A 22244-nucleotide genomic window follows, 5' to 3' on the forward strand; every position below is an offset into this window, starting at 1 on the left:
TGCTGTTTATATCAGTCGGCAATATTCATGAATTGATATGCTTTATGCCAATTATATACAGTAATCAGGCCCGGAAGTAAAGAGACTTCCATCAACTTAGAGTACTAGAACTATGTTTTATTAAATGAACTAGACAATCAAATATATATAGAGATTGATTATGCTGCTATGATAAAGTTTCAGAATCAATTAGTTATATAGCTAGGGTACCTATTGATCCAAGCTAGGGCTCAGAATTTTTAACATGTACATGAAGCTGGCTTGTGCAAGTATATATGTGGTTCTTTGTAGACACACTACATGATAATACCACCAGCTACAAAAATGGTTTTGACAGAGAGACTCAGAATTAGGTATGATAATACAGCATAGGTACGCTGATTTATGTTTCTGGTAGGACCTCAATGCTCTTGTTTTGTGGTGCTGCACACTTCAAATCAATTTATAAATTAAATCTCATGACCATAATTGAAATTTCTCTAAATCTCCATCTAAACATACATCTATATAATAGATGGTCTACTCGATCATTTTCATTTCAAACCAGGAAACCAACACTCAACACTCTCAAAGTCACACAAAAGCACATCAAGCAGTGAACACCAGTAGTACTACATCATGCATGAATTAACTCCACCTCTTAATTAGACAAGGAAATAAAGTGGTATTACTTATTTTGGATGGTCAGGCCTCAGTTGAAGTAGGTGAAGAGCACTCGCAAACAGTCTCGACTTCTCTTCGGTGGAAGTTCCGGTGGCAGCCACAGGCGGCGCAGGTGAGTGCAGCTGTGCCCTCCTCTCCACTCGCCATGAACTCCCTGCACCCATCAACAGCATACCCTCCAACTCCGGCGGCATGATTCTTCTGGCACTCTACGTATCTCACGTGCCTGATGGTATAAGATGAAGGTTCTTCTTTCCTCACGACAACCTGGCGCTTCCTCATGATTCCAATCGGACAATATCAGATCCCAAGTCCCTGAACAGGGATTGGGTTTCATCAAAGGAAGGTAATAGCTAGATTGAAAGGGGTCGAGAGCAAGTGACAGAAATACAGAGAGGACGTTAATAGGCGAGTTTGCTATGCTTTATGGATGGTATAAAGCCCTAACCCTAGATATATATTTATAGCATATTAGCACGAAACCTTTCTCTTAATTCTTGCTTTAGTCTTAGTGCTACAGATAGGCACGTTCCTAATTATTATTATCCTTTTTTCTTTTCCTGTTGTTTTTGTTGTGTATAGACAGGAGGTGGGGTACGGTTGATGACACCAACTTTTTACTAGTGGTAAGAAAACCCTAACATTTTTGGTCGTGAATTGATGGTCCAGCAACTTCACTACAACTCACCTGCGCAAAAAAATAGAGATACAAATCGATCTGTGTCGTAACTAATTAAGATGGCTGAGGAACCTAAACGCTGAATATGACGGATCGATAAATATGGAATGACCAGCTAATTAAGGAGAAAACTAATTATGTAACTTAGATATGGTGTTTGATCTGTCATCTGTGTGTACCTAGCTAGCTGATAAAAATGTGCTGTGAGTTCTAGTTGTATTAGTAGTACATGGCCCTTAAACGTTATCGCAAATCTAAAAGGGAGGAGTGGTTTTTGTGTGGGGTGCAATGAAAGATGGCAACCGCAAATTGTCGACCTTCATCGACAGGGCCGGCCCTGAGGGGGGGGGGGGGGGGCAGCCAGTGTTACCGCACTGGGCCAAGGCCAAATTTTTTTTTTTTCTGTTTGTTTGTTTTTTTTTTCAGTATAAGGGCCAATTTTTTTTCTGTTTGTTTTTTTGTGTGGGGAAGGACCCATTTTTTTTTCTTTAGACTGTGCCTCAAATTTTTCAGGGCCGGCCCTGTTCATCGATCACCTAAAAACTCAAAAATGAAAGCTAAGCTTGGCCAAACCCTGTACGGAAATTCCACTATTTACCATCTTTGTTTGCTTGCTTAGATTGGCCGAAGACACTTATATCGTAAATGGGGGTTGCTCGTGATAACTTGCAACATATAACAGTGTCCCCTTGAATACCCGTGAGGGCAGTATTTATGCTTTCCACTTAAATGTCATGTGTACGGGACTACGGGTTCATCCAATCAACCCAAATTGTAGTAGTAGCTAGTAGTAGTGATTACGACTTGAATGCGATAATACTTGATCATACCTAATGGTGGTGGCACAATTTAATCAGAGGTCAAATTAAAGATTGATATTAAGAATTTTCTCGCGTTAAATGTTACATGGTAATTAACGAAAACTTAATGCTCTGGATCACTATCAGAAAATAATTAGTAACGATTGTTAATATGGCTATTGGATAATACGGGAGTGAAACAAAATTTGCAAGGATCGAATCACACACAGACACACATCAGAAGTGCACGAGTCTAGTCAATAGCCAAAAAACATATATATGAGATCAGTCATATTTCAATCGATATAACTCTGGTCGATCACCACTTCATCTGCTTTATATACATATATATATATATATATATATATATATATATATATATATATGTGTGTGTGTGTGTGTGTGTGTGTGCATGACTTCCAACCACAAATTTTTTAATTTATTTTTGCGCCAACTTTGAACCTGACAAAATGAATATTCATGTGCTTCTAGCTAAGAGCTATAATTTGCACATGAACAAGTATGAAAGACGGATATTGGTTCGAAAATTAGAATGAGAAATGACAAGCATGTCAACAAGTGATAAGCACATGCACGTAATTAGGTAACATTTTGTGGCATATAACACTGATCAATCTCAATGGAAGAGTATGCATTAACTTTTTGCCATTTTTATTCATTCGGTCGTGCTTAATTTCTGATCCACAATTGCACGCATGCACCTGATAATGTGATTTTCTACCAAAACCATTCATGTTATCATGTAGAGATATTGGTGTCCACAATGATCGTGATCAGGATATTAAGACGTACACCAAGGATCGGAGCAGATTGTCGCTGAATATTTGGAGTGTAACTCTCGAATTGAATAATTATGGTTATTTGAAGGTGCAAGTAATTTGATGGACTAATCTATTTTTAACCTAATATAAATGTTGCATGCATGCTATAATTGACAATATAATGTACATACAAGTTGGTGACTCATTACCAAAGGAACTAATTAATTAAGTAATTACCTTTAGAGAAAGCTAGCTGCACCGCTCTAACTGCATGTGTGTACGTTGGTTGGTAGTCCAGTTGATATTGAAATTTGGCCAATTGGTACTTCAAGAAGTGAAATTTGAGTGCAACTAAATGCACGTATACGTGTAAGCGCTTAATTAATTTCGATCAGATGATCGATTGTACGTTTTAGTGGAATGGAAGCCCAAATTTAAAGATAGATTAAGCCATTAAGGAATGATGAGGTCTTTTAATTAGTATGATTATGTTATGAGAAGATGGCCGAAAGAATGAAAGGAGCAATTTGCCTCTCAACAACCGAACCCAATTTTGTGATGGCCATTCTCGATCAGAGGCAGAGTGATCGATTGGTGCTGTGCCTTTAGAGTATTGGGATTAAAGCAGCTTTGCTGAGCTTAACCACGTACTTACCGTTCTATAATTTAAACTTGTAATGCTATTCAATGATGTGCGTATAGTTTAAGTAATGCTCACTAGTCAAGTTGATCGATCAATAATACAAAGTGAAATGGAAATGTTACACTCATCTCGAAGTTATTACAAACTAAAATGGGAAGTTTGATAACAACGTTATAATCAAGTTGATCAATTGAAAATGGAAACTTGGGTTTGATTGATGCCACTCGACCTAGATGATCTAGATCCTTTCAAGTTAAGTTAATTGACTTAGTTCACAGGTGCTATCGTAGAAAGTCCGACTTGTCAATTGCCAAAGAAAACTTACTGTCTGTGGAATGAGCAAAAGATGATGCCTCGTGATCATTTGTTTGGACCACAAATTAGTATAAACGTCTCTATTGAGTCGGAAATTGTGGGATTGTCTTTGGAAAAAACTAGTGGCGGATCAAAAGTCGTCTCTAATACTATTAGAGACAGAGCGTAGCTCCTCTAAATCTTTTTGGCGCTACCTCAAAATTTTGAGCCTCAATTTTAAAGATCAGCATGTTTTAGAACGAAAAATTGGATTAGTTTTTGAGAAAAATTAAAGAATTCTCTCTCTCTCTCTCTCTCTCTCTCTCTCTCTCTCTCTCTCTCTCTCTCTCTCTCTCTCTCATGAGAATCCCTCAAGGACCCAACTCAGATCTGACCAAAACTGCCATCCTGTTTTATCTCTACTCATTAGATTGATGGAAAGAGCAACCATCACGTCTACATCAAATTCCTAAACTTGGAATGGGGAAACCACAACGCTTTTCAATCCTACACATGCCAATAATCTCAAGTGTTTGGTTTCAATTCGAGGCAAAGGACGATCAGATGAAGGCTTCAAGGACCTAATCATATTCGCCCATTCACCATCAAGGACGACAAGGTTTGTATTCTAACCCTAGGCTTTAGCTTGTTGTGGAATATTACAATCTCACCACACAGTGGTTTCATAGGAATCTAAATAAACTTTGGGCTATGCCTATTAGGTGTTTGCATAAATGCCTGAGTAAAAACAGTTGAAATTTGCCGAATAAAAGTCATAGACTTGCTCCTATTTAGAGATATGGTTACTCATTGTAATTTTTAATTCTCTTTTGATGCATGAATGTATTTAGGTTGGAGTTGGACTCATGTTGTTGCAAAATTTGGGGTGCATGCTAATGTAGTAGCACATTATGCAACAACAAATAGAGAAAGATGGCTTTTGCATCCTTCTACTACAAGTGGATTATATATGGGGTGTTGTTACTATTGTGTTCTTCATATTCTGCAACTTTTTTATATAAATTCTGGTCGCATCCATTGTGTACTAATATGAGTGACTGCATAGTTCTCTATTAACATATGATTTTAGTTCAAGTTTTTTGTTTTTGTAGTTACTGATTGATTTCTTTGCCTTGCTTTAATTTTGGAATATAGGGTTGTCACTCTTCAAGCCAAAGTCTCCACTTTCTTATGTCAATTCAATGGAGATGTTTGATTGCAAAATATAATGAAGGCTATGAAAGGTTGTGCTTCTGTTCCGAAATCTATACTTCACTCGGTAAGAAATTCTAATAGTCGATGCTATTTTGAATTAGTATCAGTTCATGTTTCTCTATTTTTTCTATTTGGTAGTATTATGAACTTGTTTTTATCAAATCACATGTTTGAACTCATTAGCTCAATATTTGCAGATACAGGTTTAAACCAAAAGCACTCTGATTTTGTATTATAATCTAGTAATTCTCTAGTAATGCACAAAATATATGATAACTATTTTCCTTGGGGTTTCTCAAGTAGCATTGCACATATATCATTGTCTCTGATTGAGGTGGGGTAATTATATAAGTTTCACAACTGCAAATAGATAATGAGTTGTGTTTGATGAACATCTTATCTAGAAACTAATATTTGGAAATTTTCTCACAGATTCTTGGTCTAGAATCGAGTGCGTTCTTAACATACATAGTTGGAAAATAATTACTTCTAATGGTAGAAGGGGGAAGATTATCCTAACTATATGGTATTGAATATAGATAAGTTCACTGTGATTAGATCAAATGTTTGTAGGTTTCTACCGGCGGATTGTGCTTGAGTGTGTTTTTGGTTAGTTTGCCATTCTTATCTCCGGTTTTATTTCACACTAACCTTGGCACTCTTATGTTTTCCTTGTTGTTTTCTTTATAGATAATTGAGCTTACTCTGAGCTTAGCAATACATCTAGTTGTAGAAGGCGCTCATGCTTTTCTACCTTGAACCAATTTTGAAGTGGTAACATTTCACAACTTCAAGCATATCAACTTGTCTGAAGCTTACCAATTGCATCTATAATAGAATGCATTCTTTCTCAGGGTCAAAGTCATACACAACATGTGGAGCATGATTACCCTGGTTATTATGTCAGGGGTGAGCTTTATGTACTATAAGTCTATAATTAATGTCTTCTGGAAATTTCTAACAGAGTTGGAATTGTATTAGATTTTCTCAAAAACAATGAAGGTTCGGCTGGTATTCATGGTAATTGGTCATGTGGTTGAATAGTATCATACATGTTCAATTTCATGATGGAATGGACTGATAAGGTATGTCAATTTCGTCTTTACCATTCTCTTTTTCTTTCACATAAGACTGTTAATATCCATTGTCAACAGCATGCCCATTCAGTAACATTGTTATGGTTGTTAACCATTTCCAGCTTAACGATTATGTTGGTAGAAGACCTACAGTGCTAGAGACCAAGGGGCGAACTTAGATTATGACTTTTTTGGTATTGTTTCATACAGTTCCACGCTATATAATCTAACAAACTAATTATAACTTAAGTGTTTTTCTTTTAGGTTGAGAGGCCAGAGAAATTGAAAATAACGACCGCAGAAGGTAAAAATATTTTGAACATTTCGAATGCATGGACTACGTGATTGCTTATAAGGGATATGTAGGTGTTATGGAAGCTTAGTTTAAAACTTTTCTATTTGTATCCAAACTTAGTGTGTATACTTGATCAATTTGAAGTATCAATGTATATGTACATTGTATATTTAAATGTTAAGGCCAATTCTTATTGAGTTGTTGCTGCTATACATTCTTTAATTTATTGAAATGTGTTATTGTTCTAAATTTGACCCAACAGAAGAAAAATAAAATAAAATTATGGGCTCATTCAAATGGGTTCATTGGATTGTAATTGGCTGTGTTCATAACGTTTCAAATAGTCTTTTTTTTTTAAAACCAAAAGCCCAAGCTACAAACCAAAAAATCCCTCACGTCTCTCAAACAGTCAAACCTCACACTTGGTGAACATTTTATTTATTTTTGAGGTAATTTTTGCTATTTTGGAACATTAAAATGCTTTTAAGTCTATTATATATTCATTTGTTATTACAAATAATAAAAAAAATATAAAAACCGCCTAGGTGTCTGATTAATCGTCTGGGCACTTTGCGCTGACTGTCCACCTAGGGAGCGCCCGAAGTTTGTTAGAACCTTGTTTGTCACTAATATAGCTTTAGAGACATTTTGTGGTTATCTCTAGAACCCATAATTGGTGTAGTGTGTTCTTCATTTGATGTGATTAAACGATAAGTTCTATATGTGCGGACTTTGATTAATTTGAAATTACTAGCTAGTTATTAGGGGCTTAAAAAAATAGAAAATAGAAGACCTATCTAGTGACGAGGTTATCGAACTCCTTTTCTTTTTCTTTGTATTATCATGATGAAAAGTTTGATTGATATTTTTTATCGATCGGAATCTTCTTTCACTATAGAAAGGTTTACTAGCCAGAGATTCTCCACGACCATGCATGTATATATCTAGATGTATGTGATCATGACTGTATATATACTTAGAGTGCACTGTGCATATGGCAAGCAGTGCATAGAAGTCACTCAAACAGAGAGAATCGAAATGCACAGTATATATACTTAGGGTTTATATTATTACGAAAGAGTTCATGTTTTTAGCATTAGTATCTCTTGCTACTCAATTAGACTTAGAGATACACAAATTATTCGACCTTCAACTACAGCCCACAACTGTTACAGATTACCAATCCAGTCTTGCCTCGAATTCTAGCACAGGCTGATCCACTATCATTCTTGTAACCAAACCCAATTTTGATTCGTGGTCCCTCTTTGATCATTTATTTTTGGGTGTCGTTATTGACACACCTCAAATATCTAATAACACACCCCTATCAATTTTTTATTTATTTATTTTAATCTCATTTACAAATCACCTAAACTACCATTTGCATTTGTTTTCTTTTCCTTCCCTTTCCATTCTCCTGTCATCCTCAAATCCCAAACTACCTCTTTAAGTTTTATTCGCACACCATCATTAATTCATACATATGTATACATCAATAATATAGGTTGATGAAAATTAATGTAATTGTATTCTTCGATTCTTTATGTCCCTTCGAATCAGAAACATGGTAAAACTTTCTTTTTCTTTCTGAAGCCACAACGTACGCTTCCATTTCCCTATTTTGTTTCATCTTCTTCGGTCAACATACAAAGCCAATGGTAGCTGCTGCAATTGCTGGTTTATATATGGTCACGACGATGTCTAATCGAAAACGGAACCGTCTTCGAAAATTTAAATTGGAATAACGTTACGTTTCCGCGAAGCGAGAGTCGACTTTTACTCCGTCGCTCATTTCCAAAAACGTCTTTCACGAAGGTTGTAGAGCTCGTCGATACAATTTCGTAGACACATCACGAGTTCTAATCGGACGTCGTATGTGAAAGTTATTAGTGACGGAATTAGTTTCCGATTTTGGAAAAGCTATAAAAGGGAATTTTTGGAAACTAGGGTTTCCAAAAATAGAAACCCTCTCTCACCCCGCAGCCATCTCTCTCTCTCTCTCTCTCTCCCCCCGACCCTTTCTCCCTCTCAAATCGCCTCCGGCAATCTCCAAGACTCCGGCCTCCGTGGCTTTCACCGCCTGCCTCAAAGGCATCACGCGGTCCTCAGCAGCAGCCCTTGACCTCAACACGCATCCCTTCGCCGTCGTGAAGCTCGCGCGACAACCCAAGGTTCCTGCGATTCCGCCGCCGTCGAAGCTTCGTCGCCGGCGAGACCAGAGCACGGGGACTAGCTCACCATCGCCGATCCTCATCGCTGAAGGCTTCTGCAACCAAATTGGAGTCGAATAGCACCGCCGGCCTCACCTCTCATGAATTCGACCACCGTCGGTATTCTAGCTTTCCTGGTGACTTTCCGGCAATCCTAGGTCCAATCTAGGTATGGAAATGCTTTAATTCGACTGTTGCACATGTTGCGTGTGGATTTTTTTGTTGATTTTGTGAAGTTTTGGAGGAGGAGGAGGGAGTGTTTGTGCCGCCGTCTGTGGCGGTGATTGAGGGAGTGTGAGGGGGGCAGGAGACGGCCTTAGGCCGTGGAAGGGTGGATGAGGTGAAAAGGGAGAGTTTTGGGCGATGGTGGGCGAGCTACGCGTTGGTTTTGAATTGGCGTGTGAGCCTCACGCGCTGTCGGAAGTGGCGCGTGAACCCCACGCGCCGCCATGTGCGGCGTCGCGTGAACAGTAATTCCCGAACAGTTATTTTGTAAAAAGTGATTTATGTACAGTAAATATAAAAAGTAATTCTGTACAGTTAAAATGTAAAAGTAAGTTACAAACAATAATTGTAAAAGTAATTTACATACATTAATTGTAAAAGTAATTTTCTGAATGGTAAATCAGTGATTAGTATTTACTATAACAGTACATTTGTGTACAAGAATACGTAAACAATATGTACATGTACATTAATACGTGAACAATATTTACGTGAACAATAATTATGTAAAAACCATAAATTACTTAACAGTAAAACAGTAGTACTGATTCGGCATTTGAGGTTTTACGTAACGTTTCTAATTATTTTTTTATACAACTAGGTGATCGACAAAAGAAGTGAAGAATTTGCTTTCGGTATTGTGAAAATTACGCTCAGGAAAATAAGGTGAGTAAATCTCATATGGCGAGTCTACCCTTGGTGGTGATTCATAGTTACGCTTTATTTTAAAAGATCGAACTATGATATGTATATGATATAGTGGGTTGTGTATGTATATAAATGGTAAAATCGATACATATATATGAGTTGCTATATTATATACTGTCATATTTTATATTTCCAAATGAGTTTATTTATATCACTGATATTTATCTCATTTAAGCATGAGTCGCTTCGTTTTTGTATAATAACATGTGAGGATTGTATTGTACGTGGTTTTAACTTTGAGTCATGTTAAAACGTTTTTCTGTCTTCGGACGTGTTGGCAGTATCAGAACCAAACCTTGGCCGGGTGACAGTTACGATTCAGTTATAGCTCTAGTCTGTCTGCCGATGTACTACATGAGGGGTGACAGATGGGTAACCTGGGTCTCATGAGTATCCATATTTTTGTAATATTGGGTAACATATGGGTTGCCCAGTATCAGACGGCGTACTGCATGAGAGGTAACAGATGAGTATCTGGGTCTCATGAGTACCCGTATTATAAATGTAATTTGGGTAAGCAGATGGGTTACCCGATGTCTTATATTTTCATATATTATTGGACAACCAGATGGGCCGTCCTATGACTCATGAGTACATTTATAATTAAATGTTTTCAGAATTTTTCTCTTGTATTACTATGCGTGTTCTATTGTTGCTTTACTCATACGAGCTGCAAAGCTTACCGAGTTTTTGTTTATGATCCCGGTGCACCTATTCGATGGTGTAAGGGATAGTTCTGCATGTGTAGATTAGCATAATTGGAGGATTACTCTGAAGATTTCAAAGTTTCTTTATTTTATTTTGTGGTGAGGATTGAAAGAATTTTACATCTCCATTTGATAAAATACTTGAATTATAAATTGGTTTTGTAATAATCAATTCGACTGAGATGTACTATGAACTCGGTAACAATACGCTGAGACTATAAGAAGATTTTAATTTATTTGAGATTGTTTTAGAGTTTTTCATGGCTTCGATTTTGAGTTTAACACGTGAAATTTCGGGGTCGTGACATTCCAAGCCTTATCTAATCAAATTGCAACACCAACCATCACTTTCTATTAGTTTCTAAGGTGTGAATCACCATAATTAATGAACAAAAAAATGTTTTGAACTATTGATTGTGCAAAGTTTCCAGTTTTGATAATTCAAAGTTGTACCCTTGGAACTGTAGTGTTTTATATAAGCTAGGTTCTTAATTAGTCTATTATGTTGGTCTTTTGTAATAATAATAAGAAGAAGAAATTTAAAAAAAGTAAAAGGGTAATTTTGTTTGTTTGTAAATGAGATCAAAATAAAGTAATAAAAGATTAATAAGGGTGTGATATTAATAATTTGAGGCGTGTTAATAACATCACTCTTTTTTTTTTCCTGACAGACATACTTTTCTGCCCATTTTGGAGATCTGACAGTGTGCAATTTAATTTCTGCCAGAATTAATTACTTTATTTTTTCCTTAATTAACGTGATGACTGATGAGGAGCAATTTCTTAGAGCATGTGAATGTCACATTAGAATTTATGACACAGTCATGTGGTAGCATTTAAAGTGACAGCAAAGTATTTCCCTGTTGTGATATCGATCTGCCGTAGCTAACTCATCGATCTGCAGCATCTTAATTCCTAATGCTAGTCGGTCTTAATTTCCAATCACTCTTCTAGAAATGTTAGTTAATTTCTTCCCGCATGTTTTTGCAAGAAGGCAAATTACGGTGCTGCATGTTAATCTTGTCCGGAAACTAAGGCTCCCATGCATGAACTTCTCTCGCATATTAGTACTGCTGATTTGACATGTCATCTCAGACAATAAATATAGCAGCAACTTAAGCTCACTCAGGAGTCAGGAGACTTTTGCTGCGATCATTAATAATAAGATGAGTTTTTTGGTTGAGATCCATACATCTACCAGAGTTTTTCCCTATACAAGTCTCACTGTTACTCCTTATACACGCGTACTGCAGTCTCGGAAAAATGATTAGAAAATGAGTACAGTAGAACCAAATTTTGGAAGTTTTTTTTTTTTTGATTCAAAGATAACTTCACTGATGATGAAGGATTATAAAAGAGTATGATCTCAAACACAAAACCCAGTAGGAGAATAGGGAGAGAGACCAAACGAGATTTCGGACAAGAAATCTGAACCAAGACTTAACACTAGAAAACGTAACATAAAAGGATAGTCCAGCGAGAGTGAAGCATATAACCTATATATACTTGGAGAAATAGTACAAGAATCCTCATAGAAAGCATGCATCCTGGATATATAATTACAGGTTTCTCATCATGTAATAACCCTAAATTTCAAACATTTTAGTTTGATTTGGAATTCTATAAAATTTCGAATTTTATTAGAATGAACGTAATTGGTTGCGACGTTAGTAAACGAGAAAAGAAAACGTTCTCGGAACGTTTAAATTGAAAAACGTTACATTTCCGTAACGTTTATATCGACTTTTATTCCGTCGATTGGTTGCGAAAACTTCCTTCACGAAAGTTGTAGAGCTCGTCGATACGAGTGCGTGGACATGTGACACGTTCAAATCGGACGACGGATGTAAAAGTTATTAACGTCGGAAGTTAGTTTCCGATTTGGAAACCCTCAGTTTCTCTCCGCCTCCCTCTCACTTTCTCCCTCTCGCTCTCCCGAGTCTCCCTCTCTCTCTCCCTCACTGCCCACCGGCGATCTAGCCTCACCGGTTGCCGTGAGACTCACCACCCACCCCAAAGACGTCGCTCGACCGCCCTCAGTCACCCCTGGACACGACGAGCCGCGACTCGCCACCTTGAAGCTCGGGGGATCTCATCGCCGTGCTTCCACATCGACGACGTGCTCGAGGCAAGCTCGCCACCGCTCCTCCTCATCCCTGGAACCACGCGTCAAAGATTAAGCCTCGAATCGCCGCCTACCTCCACTACTGCTCGATCTCCTCCGCCGGCACCTCAAGCTTCACCATCGTCGATTCAAGGGCTCCGCCGTGCAATCAAGGTAAGGAATGATGATATTGATGTTGTGTGATGATTTTGGATGATTTTGGGATGGATGTGTGGAGATCGGAGGGGGATTGGAGAAGGTTTGAAAGAGAAGGCTTACCGCCGCAGTGGGCGGCGCGTGTTAGTGCGTGGAGTAGCCTAGGGGCGGCGTGAGGCCGAGGGAAGGGCGGAGGAAGGGAGGGGAGAGTTTTGGGGCGGCGGTGGCGTGCTACGCGCCGTCTCTGGGCTCGGCGCGTGTGCCCCACGCGCGGCCTGCCGGCGGGTGGCGCGTGCACCCCACGCGCCGCCACGTGCGGCGGTGCGACAGTGTTTCCGATAGGGGTATTTTGGTAATTTACTTAAATGTAAATGTAAATTTTATTTACTACGGTAAATGTAATTAAGTTTTACCTTCGGTAAATGTAAATATAAATTACTTTCAGTAAATGTAAAAAGTAATTTGTAAAAGGGTAATTTAGTAAATTTTATTTACTGAATTTGTATTTACATTTAAATCGTACGTATACGTACAGAAATACGTATTAATATTTATACGTACAGAAATACGTATTAATATTTATACGTACAGAAATACGTATATTATATTTATACGTACAGAAATACGTATTAATATTTATACGTACAGAAATATGTATTAATATTTATACGTACAGAAATACGTACATAATATTTATACGTACAGAAATACGTACATAATATTTATGCGTACAGAAATACGTACATAATATTTATACGTACAGAAATACGTATTAATTGCATATTTGTACAGTATCTGGAAATAGTAACAGTGAATAGTACCACTGAACAGTAACTTCGTAAAACCGAAAATTGCTGAACAGTAACCGATTATTACTGTTTCGGCATTTAAAGGTTACGAAACGATTCTAAATTCTTTTCTTATCTTTTCAAGGTGATCGCTAAATCGAGGAAAGGAAATATCATCGGGAATTGTGAATTACGCTCGAGTCGATAAGGTGAGTAAAATCTCACTGAATTTACGAATCTACCCTCGTGGTGATTCAACATTTTGCAAGTGTGTTTATCAAATGAATTATAACATGTATATAATTTAGTGGACTACATATATATAGTATAATGGTAATAGGTACATAATATATATATAGTTCATTAAATTACGTACTGTTATTAATGCATTATAAATAGTCATTTCGGTGACGGAAAATTGAGCATGAGTATGTGAGAATATTGTACGTAATTCTTCAGGTGTTTATGAAATATGACATGTATAGGATATAGTGAACTATGTATATATTGTATAAATGGTAATAAATACGAATATATATAGTTTGCTATATAATATACTGTTATGATTTTTATTGTGGTGATATCGTGAAAGTTTTAAAACGTACAATATGATGAGTGATTATTGTACATGATTTTATCACGGAGAATGTTAAAAATTGTGATTTGTCTTCGGACGTGATGTGTGGTACAATATGATGTGTGATTATTGTACGTGATTTTTAACATTGTGATTGTTAAAATGTGAATTGTCTTCGGACCTGATTTTGGTACAATATGATGTGAGATTATTGTACGTGTTTGGCAAGTCGAAACCTAGCCTTTGGCCAGGCGAAAGTTACGATACAGTTAGAGCTCTAGTCTGTCTGCCTTAGTACTGCATGCGAGGTAACGGGTGGTTATCTGCTCATGGGTACTCGGTGTATTTTGGATGTTGGGTAGCGGGTGGCTATCCAATATCAACGGTGTATTACGAGAGGGGTAACAGATGTGTACCAGCGTTCTTGGTACCCGTATTATAAATGCATTGGGTAACCAGAAGGGTTACCTAATTTCCTCATGAACGTTTTATTTCATATTTCTTTGGGTCAACCAGATGGGCTGACGAGTGACTCATGAGGGCATTTATATTTGTTGTTTTGTGATCTTTCGTATATTTTGATATGCGAATTATATTTTGATTTTACTCATACGAGCTGTAAAGCTTACCGGGTTTGTGTTTACAATCCCGGTGCACCAATTCGATGGTGTAGTGGATGACTCCGCAGGTGTAGATTAGCGGGAATTGACGGACCGCTCAGAGAACATGAAGTGATTTACCTCCAGCTTGTGTGAGGATTTTGTGTGTCTATTTTGTGAGAGATTGTGAGGATTATTACATTCCAACTTACGTAATGTAAATTATAAATTTGGGTTGTAATAATTGGTTTTCTGAGTTGTATTGATAACTCAGTGATGATCCGCTGTGCACTTAAATGATTTCGATTTGCTTGAGATTATTTTGTGTTTAACGACTTTAGAATTTTGAGTTTTTAAGCTCGAAATTTTGGGGTCGTTACACATCAAACCACCAACTATCTAAATATTAGCAAGATGGTCGAGCCAAATCAGCCAAGCATGCATGGGTGTATTGTATAAAAGTATAAATTATAAAATTTAGATGACCAAAGAGTTCTGATGACCTATTTGTTTAATTTCTCAGCCATAGCTAGCTAGCTAATCCTTGCATCGACATTCAGATTGAAATTTATCGATCATAAAGCACATACCACGTACATTTACAAATGAAACCTTCTGCATATATAAATGGATCTTTAGAATATTGCACATGAATCTGTTTCATAACAGCTAGCTAGGTTAATTTCTCACATACGCATGGCTGGAGGGACTTGCTAACAATCGAGCCAGAATCTACCTGTAAACCCTAAAAAGAACTACTTTAGGCGTGGGGTCGAACTGAATGTGAGCATAGAAAATTATTACGTAGGGTTTGGATGTTTGAAAATTGAGACATAACGTCAATGCAGAGAATTAAACTTGCTGTACTTCGCTGAAGCTTTGATATAATGTTTGATGGAAATTAAGGATATATTGGAAGATCAATTGGTGTCTTGGCAAGTCAATATACAAGAGTAACTAGCTTCACATCACATCCATCACTCCAAAGCGGTCATTAGTCTCATTACTGTGTAGGCTGTCTGCATTAACCTAAATTTGTTTCATATCTAATATGCTTGACTTATCTCTTTAATTTTAATTTGGTTAGTTATGTAGCTTGGAATTCATGCACACTAGCTAGCTAGCACGAAGATCACGAGCATTAAAGACAAATAGTTCTCGGAATCTCACAAAAATGTAGTTACATATATGTTCTTTCTGGAAGCAAATGTACTTGCAACAAATTTATGATCGAGTACTATTTGGTTTGAAGGGTAATGCCATAATGGCACGGAGGTACGCATACCAATATTGCCCCTAACGCCACTGAGCACGGCACTTATATATCCACTAGTAATCTTGGTTAGAAATGGCATAAATGTACAGACAGGCAAAAACGTACGTAGAAGGCTATAGGACTGCGCGCGTACGTTCGTATATTCAATGTACGTTCAAGAACATCGCAGCTTTAATTAAGGATGAATAAGCAGATTATAGAACCACCTTGACATGGCTAACAAATGCGAGGCAACGATATTGCATTATTGCATGTACATAGCTAGCTAATAGAACCGAGCGAATTTTACAAATTACTAAGCAAAACAGAAAATTTGATAACATTCTACAGAACGGGAGGGTCGTCAACATCTTATAATTGTTAAGAGGAATCATTATCAACAGTCTGTGAAGCTTGCAAATTTTGATTCAGTGTCCAACTTGGACACTATGTATGTGTAATTGTATTAACACATTGATTGGGAGGCTTCATGCTTCCTTGCATATTAGCATGATCGATGAACCATGATATTTCCCATGTACGTCCAGCTTCTTTCTTGTGGGGTTCTATTCATGGCTTTACAGACTGTATTACTTGCCTGGATAAGTTTAAAGTGCCCCAACATCAACTTGGTAAGCACAAGTCATGAACATCGAAACGCTTCACATGTTCTACTTCATTTTTCCTGGCCGGCCATCAGACGCTTCACATGTTCGTTTTTAAGGTCAATTTGCAAATTTTTCTCTTCCCATTCAATTTAGTTTGTGTTGTTATTGCTACATAACATGGAGAGTTGGAAAGTTTCCAGGAATGTGCTTGATCTTAAATGTAACTTAATTTAACTGGTAAAGACTGGTTTTACAAGCAAAACAATTCATATATATGTGAAAGCTTTAAAAAATTTCAAAGGGTGTAGATAGATACTTAACTCTCATGAATGCTTCTGCACCTACTTGATTTCACTTTTAGTTTATGCAGGGCTGCATGGCATGTTGACTTATTAGTGTATCATCATTCAGTTGTGTTATCTGCGTAGTTGACTTGGCTTCCATTTGCCAATCGGAACGCTGTACGTAATCTCCCTGATCATTTCGTTTTCATTCTACCCAATAAGGTGAAGCTCGATCAACTTCGTCTCGCTTGGTTCATCGATTATCAGTGTCTAACTCTAGAATAAGAAGAACCCCCTTGAATCTCATGTTTGAAGTTCTCTTAGCTTTGAAATAAGCTTGCCTCTTTTGTTTGTTTGTTTGTTTTTAAGTTTCGTCGGATATTGAACCGTTTACATCCCTCAAACCAAATATGGCTGTGTGTGGAACTGGAACTATTGCTTTGGAACCTCAGTACGTTAACAGTGAAAAGATTGTCTATACTGATTCTAACACTTCAACACGAACACAAGAAAATAATAGCACTTGCCAATAAGCAAGTGATCAGGAAATTCAATTCATCACAGCAGCATCCTGATAGATTTTACAGAATGAAATCTACAGCTCAAAATGAGAAATTGAATTACTGATCTCCGCTAAGACGTACGTAGACTTGACATAATAGCTTAAATAATTTTTTATTTTATTTTTACATTTCCGTGTTCTAGCAAAGAAGATTTCTAAGAATTTCCCTCTGCTACTTAAATCCCCGTGAAATTAATCAGTAGTTCTTCAACAGATCTACAAGACTACAACCAAAAGTGAGCGAACTAAAGAAGAAGATGCTCCAATGTGCCCAGAATGAAACAAGCAAGTAGTGATACTCTTCAGCAAAAGTCAGCATTTTCACCATCTAAAGCCATAAAATCACTATAGTGTACTTCTTTCCCTTGGATAACGGCAGCTTCATCGAAAAGCCACTTCTCCAGCAATGACAGTGGCAATTGATCTTGGCCGACATCCGGTTTGCTTTCGGCTTGGAATAGGTTGCCCTGATCAGGTGACATAGTTGGGGAGAGATCCGAATTGGAAGCTTCTATCGAGCACTCAAAACCAAACAGAGACTCAAGTGCATCAGACAATTCTGCATTTCCATGGCCAACAGTACTAGTAGTGGTAGTAGTGTTTGCTGCAGATAGTGCCGCCTCCTCATTACTTGATGTAGAATTAATAACCCCAGCAGCTGCGGTGGTCTTAGTCTTGGCAGACTTTGGAGGATTTTTCATCCAACTTTTGAGCAACCTTGAAATGTTCTCAGTGCTAGAAGCGTAAGTAACAGCACTCATAGCGGTTGAAGGTGATTGATCTGCTTGGCCTGCAGGTACAATATCCATCAAGGGTTTCAAGTCTGTACTGGTACTAGTGCTAGTACTACCCAAACTCACAGTGCCTGCAAATCCATCGGGCTTGTAGTTCTCAGCAGGAGAAAGCGCTTCACGAAGAGCTTGTCGAGCCGTGTGGATATCAGTTTGAAGCCTTCTCTCCCATTGACCTCTTGCTATTGTTGCCTGCTGAGAACAAGTACTACTGAATCCCTCATCTTTTGAGTGGCCACCAATTTGGTTGAGCTTATTCAGCTTCTTCTTCAAGTGAGTGTTCCAGTAATTCTTGATGTCATTATCAGTTCTCTGAGGTAGATATGAAGCTATTGCAGCCCATCTGCATCACCAATAAAATAATTGTAGAGCCATAAATTAGATTTAGACAAAGCAAACCTAACCTGGCCTCCCAAATTTAATATCGATATTATTGGAATAAATCACCGAAAACACACTCAATTATGCAAAAAGGGTACTTCAGTCTAATTACCTATTGCCCAGCAGAGCTTGAAGATGGATGATCATCTTCTCCTCATGGTCAGTGAAGTTCCCGCGTTTGATCCCAGGCCTCAGGTAGTTGGTCCATCTAAGCCTGCAACTCTTGCTACATCTCAGCAGACCTGAAATACAAGAATTAGTAATTAGATGAAATACATATGAGTTTGAATAACCAGATCATAGATCACCACATGCAAATATACCCAGATGTGCCTTTATATGGAATTGAAAACCAAAAGAACAGAAAGCTATGAACTTGTATCACAAACATGTTCAATCAAATACAGTAAAAGACTGAAAGAAGGGAAATCTGAGTTTACCAGTATTGGTAGGAACAGCCCTCCAGTTTCCAGGTCCATGTTCTTGTATGTAAGAGACTAAAACGATGTCTTCTTCAGGAGTCCAAGGTCCTTTCTTGACACCTTCTTTGTCACAGCAAGGAGGTCTGCCCATTTTGCCTTGTTTTCTTCTTCAATTCTTTCTCAAAAACAAAGAGAGGAGCGGTCTTCCTGGGTAGCCACAAGAGAGACTGAAGAGAGTGTTGAAAACTAAGACAATGTTTTTTTCTTTCTTTTTCTTCTTCCTTGGAAACTTTTGAGACAAGCCTCGTCTGCATAAATAGGAAAACAAAGAGGAGAGAGAAGGAGAGAGAAGGAGAGAGAGAGAGAGAGACGCTGACCTAAAAACGAAGGGATAGAGAGAGATGCGAAGGAAGGGTTGGCGAAAGAGTCAAAAGGTGACAGCAAGGGCATTTACTCCATGGGCAAGCCAAAGTCAGCACCACAGCAAAGCACAGGTTTCTTCTTCTTCTTCTTCTTCTTCCTCCTCCTCTCTGTTTTTTTTTTAATCGCAAAAACGCGTGGCATTGAATGAGCTAAGAGATCAACTGGACAAAACTTACCCCTTTGAATTTCAGTCTTTAATGTCTTCCTGCTCTCTAAACCTAATGAGGGCTCTGCATGTCATCAGTGCTTTCCAGCTGACTATAGTCTCGATCTTTTAGTAACTAGTAAAAAACCAGCAACACTACCTATATATGCCGCTGCCCACTGGTAACTTCTCCCAAAGCCGCTCACTTTAACTCTCTGTCAAAACGCGTTGACTCGAAATAATTCAGTTCAATTGTATTGCTTTTTTATATGGATTCTGTCTAGGCTTTAGAGAAATGAGCCAATGAGGGATTGAGGTCTGAAATTGTCTAACCTGCGTTTTTTTTCTTCTTATTTTTTTTATTAATTTTATTCGAATAGTGTTAGTATAACATTAGAGGAATGAAGAAACATATCATAGTGTAGGCATTATACAATGTAGCTAAGTTTCTAATCTGGTAGATCAAGGTACGTAACTGGCTTTGTTGAGCGCAAAGTACGTTCTACTAAGTGGCATGCTTTTGAGCGTATGAAGTCTTTGCGTACCTTTCTAATATGTCAAGAAAATTCGTTAAACTAGTAACAATTGCTTGCCCATTTGAAGTTGAGCGCCTGAACCATAACGTACTTTAATCTGAGCTTATATTCGACCAAAAGATGGCTAGTGTGTTAGCAAGCAAATTAAGAGGAAAACCACATCTCTTGAGAGTGCGTGGATGGTGCATATATGTCGATCACTGCTTTTTTCTCATCCTTCAACATGATTGAATTGTTTTTTTTTTCTGAAATCAGAAAATTGTAAAGTTTACAGAGCCTCTTTTTTTTTTGTGAGAAAGGTAAATCTATGTAAATAAAGTCTAAAATCAAAGGAGATCGGCGGTGAACATAATTCGTAGACTACTCTTCTTGACCGCACCAGGGACAAATCTCCATCATTGGTGACACCTCAACCAACCCAACAGGGTAAGACCACTGCTTGGCTACGTACCCGGCCTCCTGTCTAACGACAGCGCCAACTGACGCACCGCCAGACACAAACCAGTAGACCAAGTTTCAAAACCCTAGAGTTTTCACTCCGATAAACCCGGTTCTAATTAAAGGGTAAAGTTAACAAAGCCTCAATACAGCTAGTTAAATGAAGTGTCTGACGTAGAAAATAGAGTTTAATTAGGTCGGGGCAGCAAACATAATGAGCACATGATATACGGTATCATATACTAATTAGTATAGACATCTACCAAAGAATCATGTGTTATATATTGTTTTTAGCTATAATTTTAGAAAAATCTCTGGTACGGGGATGTTGGATTTGTCCCCTAGATTTCTGCTGATTCAATATATTGGTCTTTGACTTCGTCAAGGAATGATAATGTATAATCCATCGTCATGATTTCAAATGGAAGCTGCTGAACTTAACTTGTAAGTCAACGGATTCATATCCAAGTAGATAATAACCATATATACAAAAAAATATGTACAACTGTACAAGTATACAGACACACTAGCTTTTGAACATATCATGATCATTAATGTCTTCACAATTTTGAAATCGACTGAAGTTTACAAAAACAAATCATTTACGATCTATTAGAAACTAAACAAGCAATGAGATTGTAATAGAAAATGTATGTACTTCCAAATTAATTCGAAGATATACACATACCGAATATAGATGAATTGATAAACACAATATTGACGAGGGTCGTCTTATCGTGCACCATGCATGTCGTGGTGGGGCAATGCATGGATCGATGGACGATGGCTATAGTGGTAAGAAAGTCAACTACATATCATGATCATTAATGTCTTCACAATTTTGAAATCGACTGAAGTTTACAAAAACAAATCATTTACATAGATCTAGAAACTAAACAAGCAATGAGATTGTAATAGAAAATGTATGTACTTCCAAATTAATTCGAAGATATACACATACCGAATATAGATGAATTGATAAACACAATATTGACGAGGGTCGTCTTATCGTGCACCATGCATGTCGTGGTGGGGCAATGCATGGATCGATGGACGATGGCTATAGTGGTAAGAAAGTCAACTACACTCATCACCATCAATCGAAACACTTGGCGGATGCTACACGTACTGCGCTTATCATCATCTTATATTCTTATCCTTAATGGCTTGATCGAGCATTGACTGATGAATCGTCCTTAACCAGCTACGCTAGAGCCATTACGTACTCGATCACTAGTGTATCCGTAATGTTCATTCCACCTATTATTATCCTTCGACATACATATATATACTTGTTTACGTGTAATAATAATTTCAACCTTAAAAACAAAGTTTAGAAACTAAAAAAAAAAAAAAAATTCTACGCACCGATATATACTAATTGAACTGACAATCAGTATGCAATCTCAGTCACTCGTTTAATCATCAACTATTCACGTGACACTAATGTTGATACATTATTAAGGGGTGTGTAAGGACAAAGTTTTAAAATACTATAAATGAAGAGAAAATTATCATATTGGAGAGAGGAGCCACAATTTTCATAATCCACAATAATAAAATTCACAAATTCATAAGGCCAAAAAAAGCGGTGTCCAGATGACCCAACTGATCGATGAAGGTTCAAGTTGAAAATCTGAATCCGCTAGGCGACTTGCACACTATTGAAGGCTGCTTAGAACCAACTCTTTATAAAACTGTAGAGCACCAAAACTAACTTCCACTACAAAAGAGACAGTTCACGATCGAATACGTGTGGAAATTCCGACCAAACAATTGAATTAGAACTCCATGAGGGATTGTACGTTATGTATTTTCAATATACGTTCAAATAAACTGCATGCGTGATTGTTGTCACAAATTAGACAGAAAACTTCT

The 22244-nt window shown here is 37.6% G+C and overlaps 2 protein-coding genes and 1 long non-coding RNA gene across 4 annotated transcripts; 1 reads left to right on the top strand and 2 right to left on the bottom strand.

The window, feature by feature from the left end:
• Nucleotides 1-492: 492 nt before the first annotated feature.
• On the bottom strand, nt 493-1114 carry LOC126798578 (mini zinc finger protein 2-like). Its single transcript, XM_050525586.1, has one exon. The coding sequence runs from the start codon at nt 943-945 to the stop codon at nt 685-687; it is 261 nt and encodes an 86-aa protein (XP_050381543.1). The 5' UTR covers nt 946-1114; the 3' UTR covers nt 493-684.
• Nucleotides 1115-4201: 3087 nt separating this feature from the next.
• On the top strand, nt 4202-6683 carry LOC126798580 (uncharacterized). Of its 2 annotated transcripts, XR_007672540.1 has the most exons (5): nt 4202-4480; nt 5017-5140; nt 5767-5850; nt 5931-6161; nt 6275-6683. It is a non-coding gene; the product is annotated as an uncharacterized LOC126798580 (long non-coding RNA). The 2 variants fall into 2 exon arrangements; XR_007672539.1 differs by having other exon boundaries at nt 5931-6683.
• A 10619-nt stretch (nt 6684-17302) lies between these two features.
• Nucleotides 17303-19087, bottom strand: LOC126798560 (myb-related protein 306-like). The gene is made up of 3 exons (XM_050525567.1): nt 18843-19087; nt 18515-18644; nt 17303-18364 (listed from the first exon to the last, which is right to left on the bottom strand). The coding sequence occupies exons 1-3, from the start codon at nt 18973-18975 to the stop codon at nt 17533-17535; spliced, it is 1095 nt and encodes a 364-aa protein (XP_050381524.1). The 5' UTR covers nt 18976-19087; the 3' UTR covers nt 17303-17532.
• Nucleotides 19088-22244: the final 3157 nt, after the last annotated feature.

Source organism: Argentina anserina, chromosome 6 (genome assembly GCF_933775445.1).
Source record: "Argentina anserina chromosome 6, drPotAnse1.1, whole genome shotgun sequence".
NCBI classification, from domain to species: Eukaryota; Viridiplantae; Streptophyta; class Magnoliopsida; order Rosales; family Rosaceae; genus Argentina; species Argentina anserina.

Excerpts from the sequence above, each read along its gene's own strand:
- LOC126798578 (XM_050525586.1), bottom strand. The coding sequence starts at position 945 with ATGAGGAAGCGCCAGGTTGTCGTGAGGAAAGAAGAACCTTCATCTTAT.
- LOC126798560 (XM_050525567.1), bottom strand. The coding sequence starts at position 18,975 with ATGGGCAGACCTCCTTGCTGTGACAAAGAAGGTGTCAAGAAAGGACCT. Across the intron at positions 18,645-18,842 it reads GGCTGTTCCTACCAATACTG|GTCTGCTGAGATGTAGCAAG; the intron begins GTAAACTCAGAT and ends CTTGTATTTCAG. Across the intron at positions 18,365-18,514 it reads CAAGCTCTGCTGGGCAATAG|ATGGGCTGCAATAGCTTCAT; the intron begins GTAATTAGACTG and ends TTGGTGATGCAG.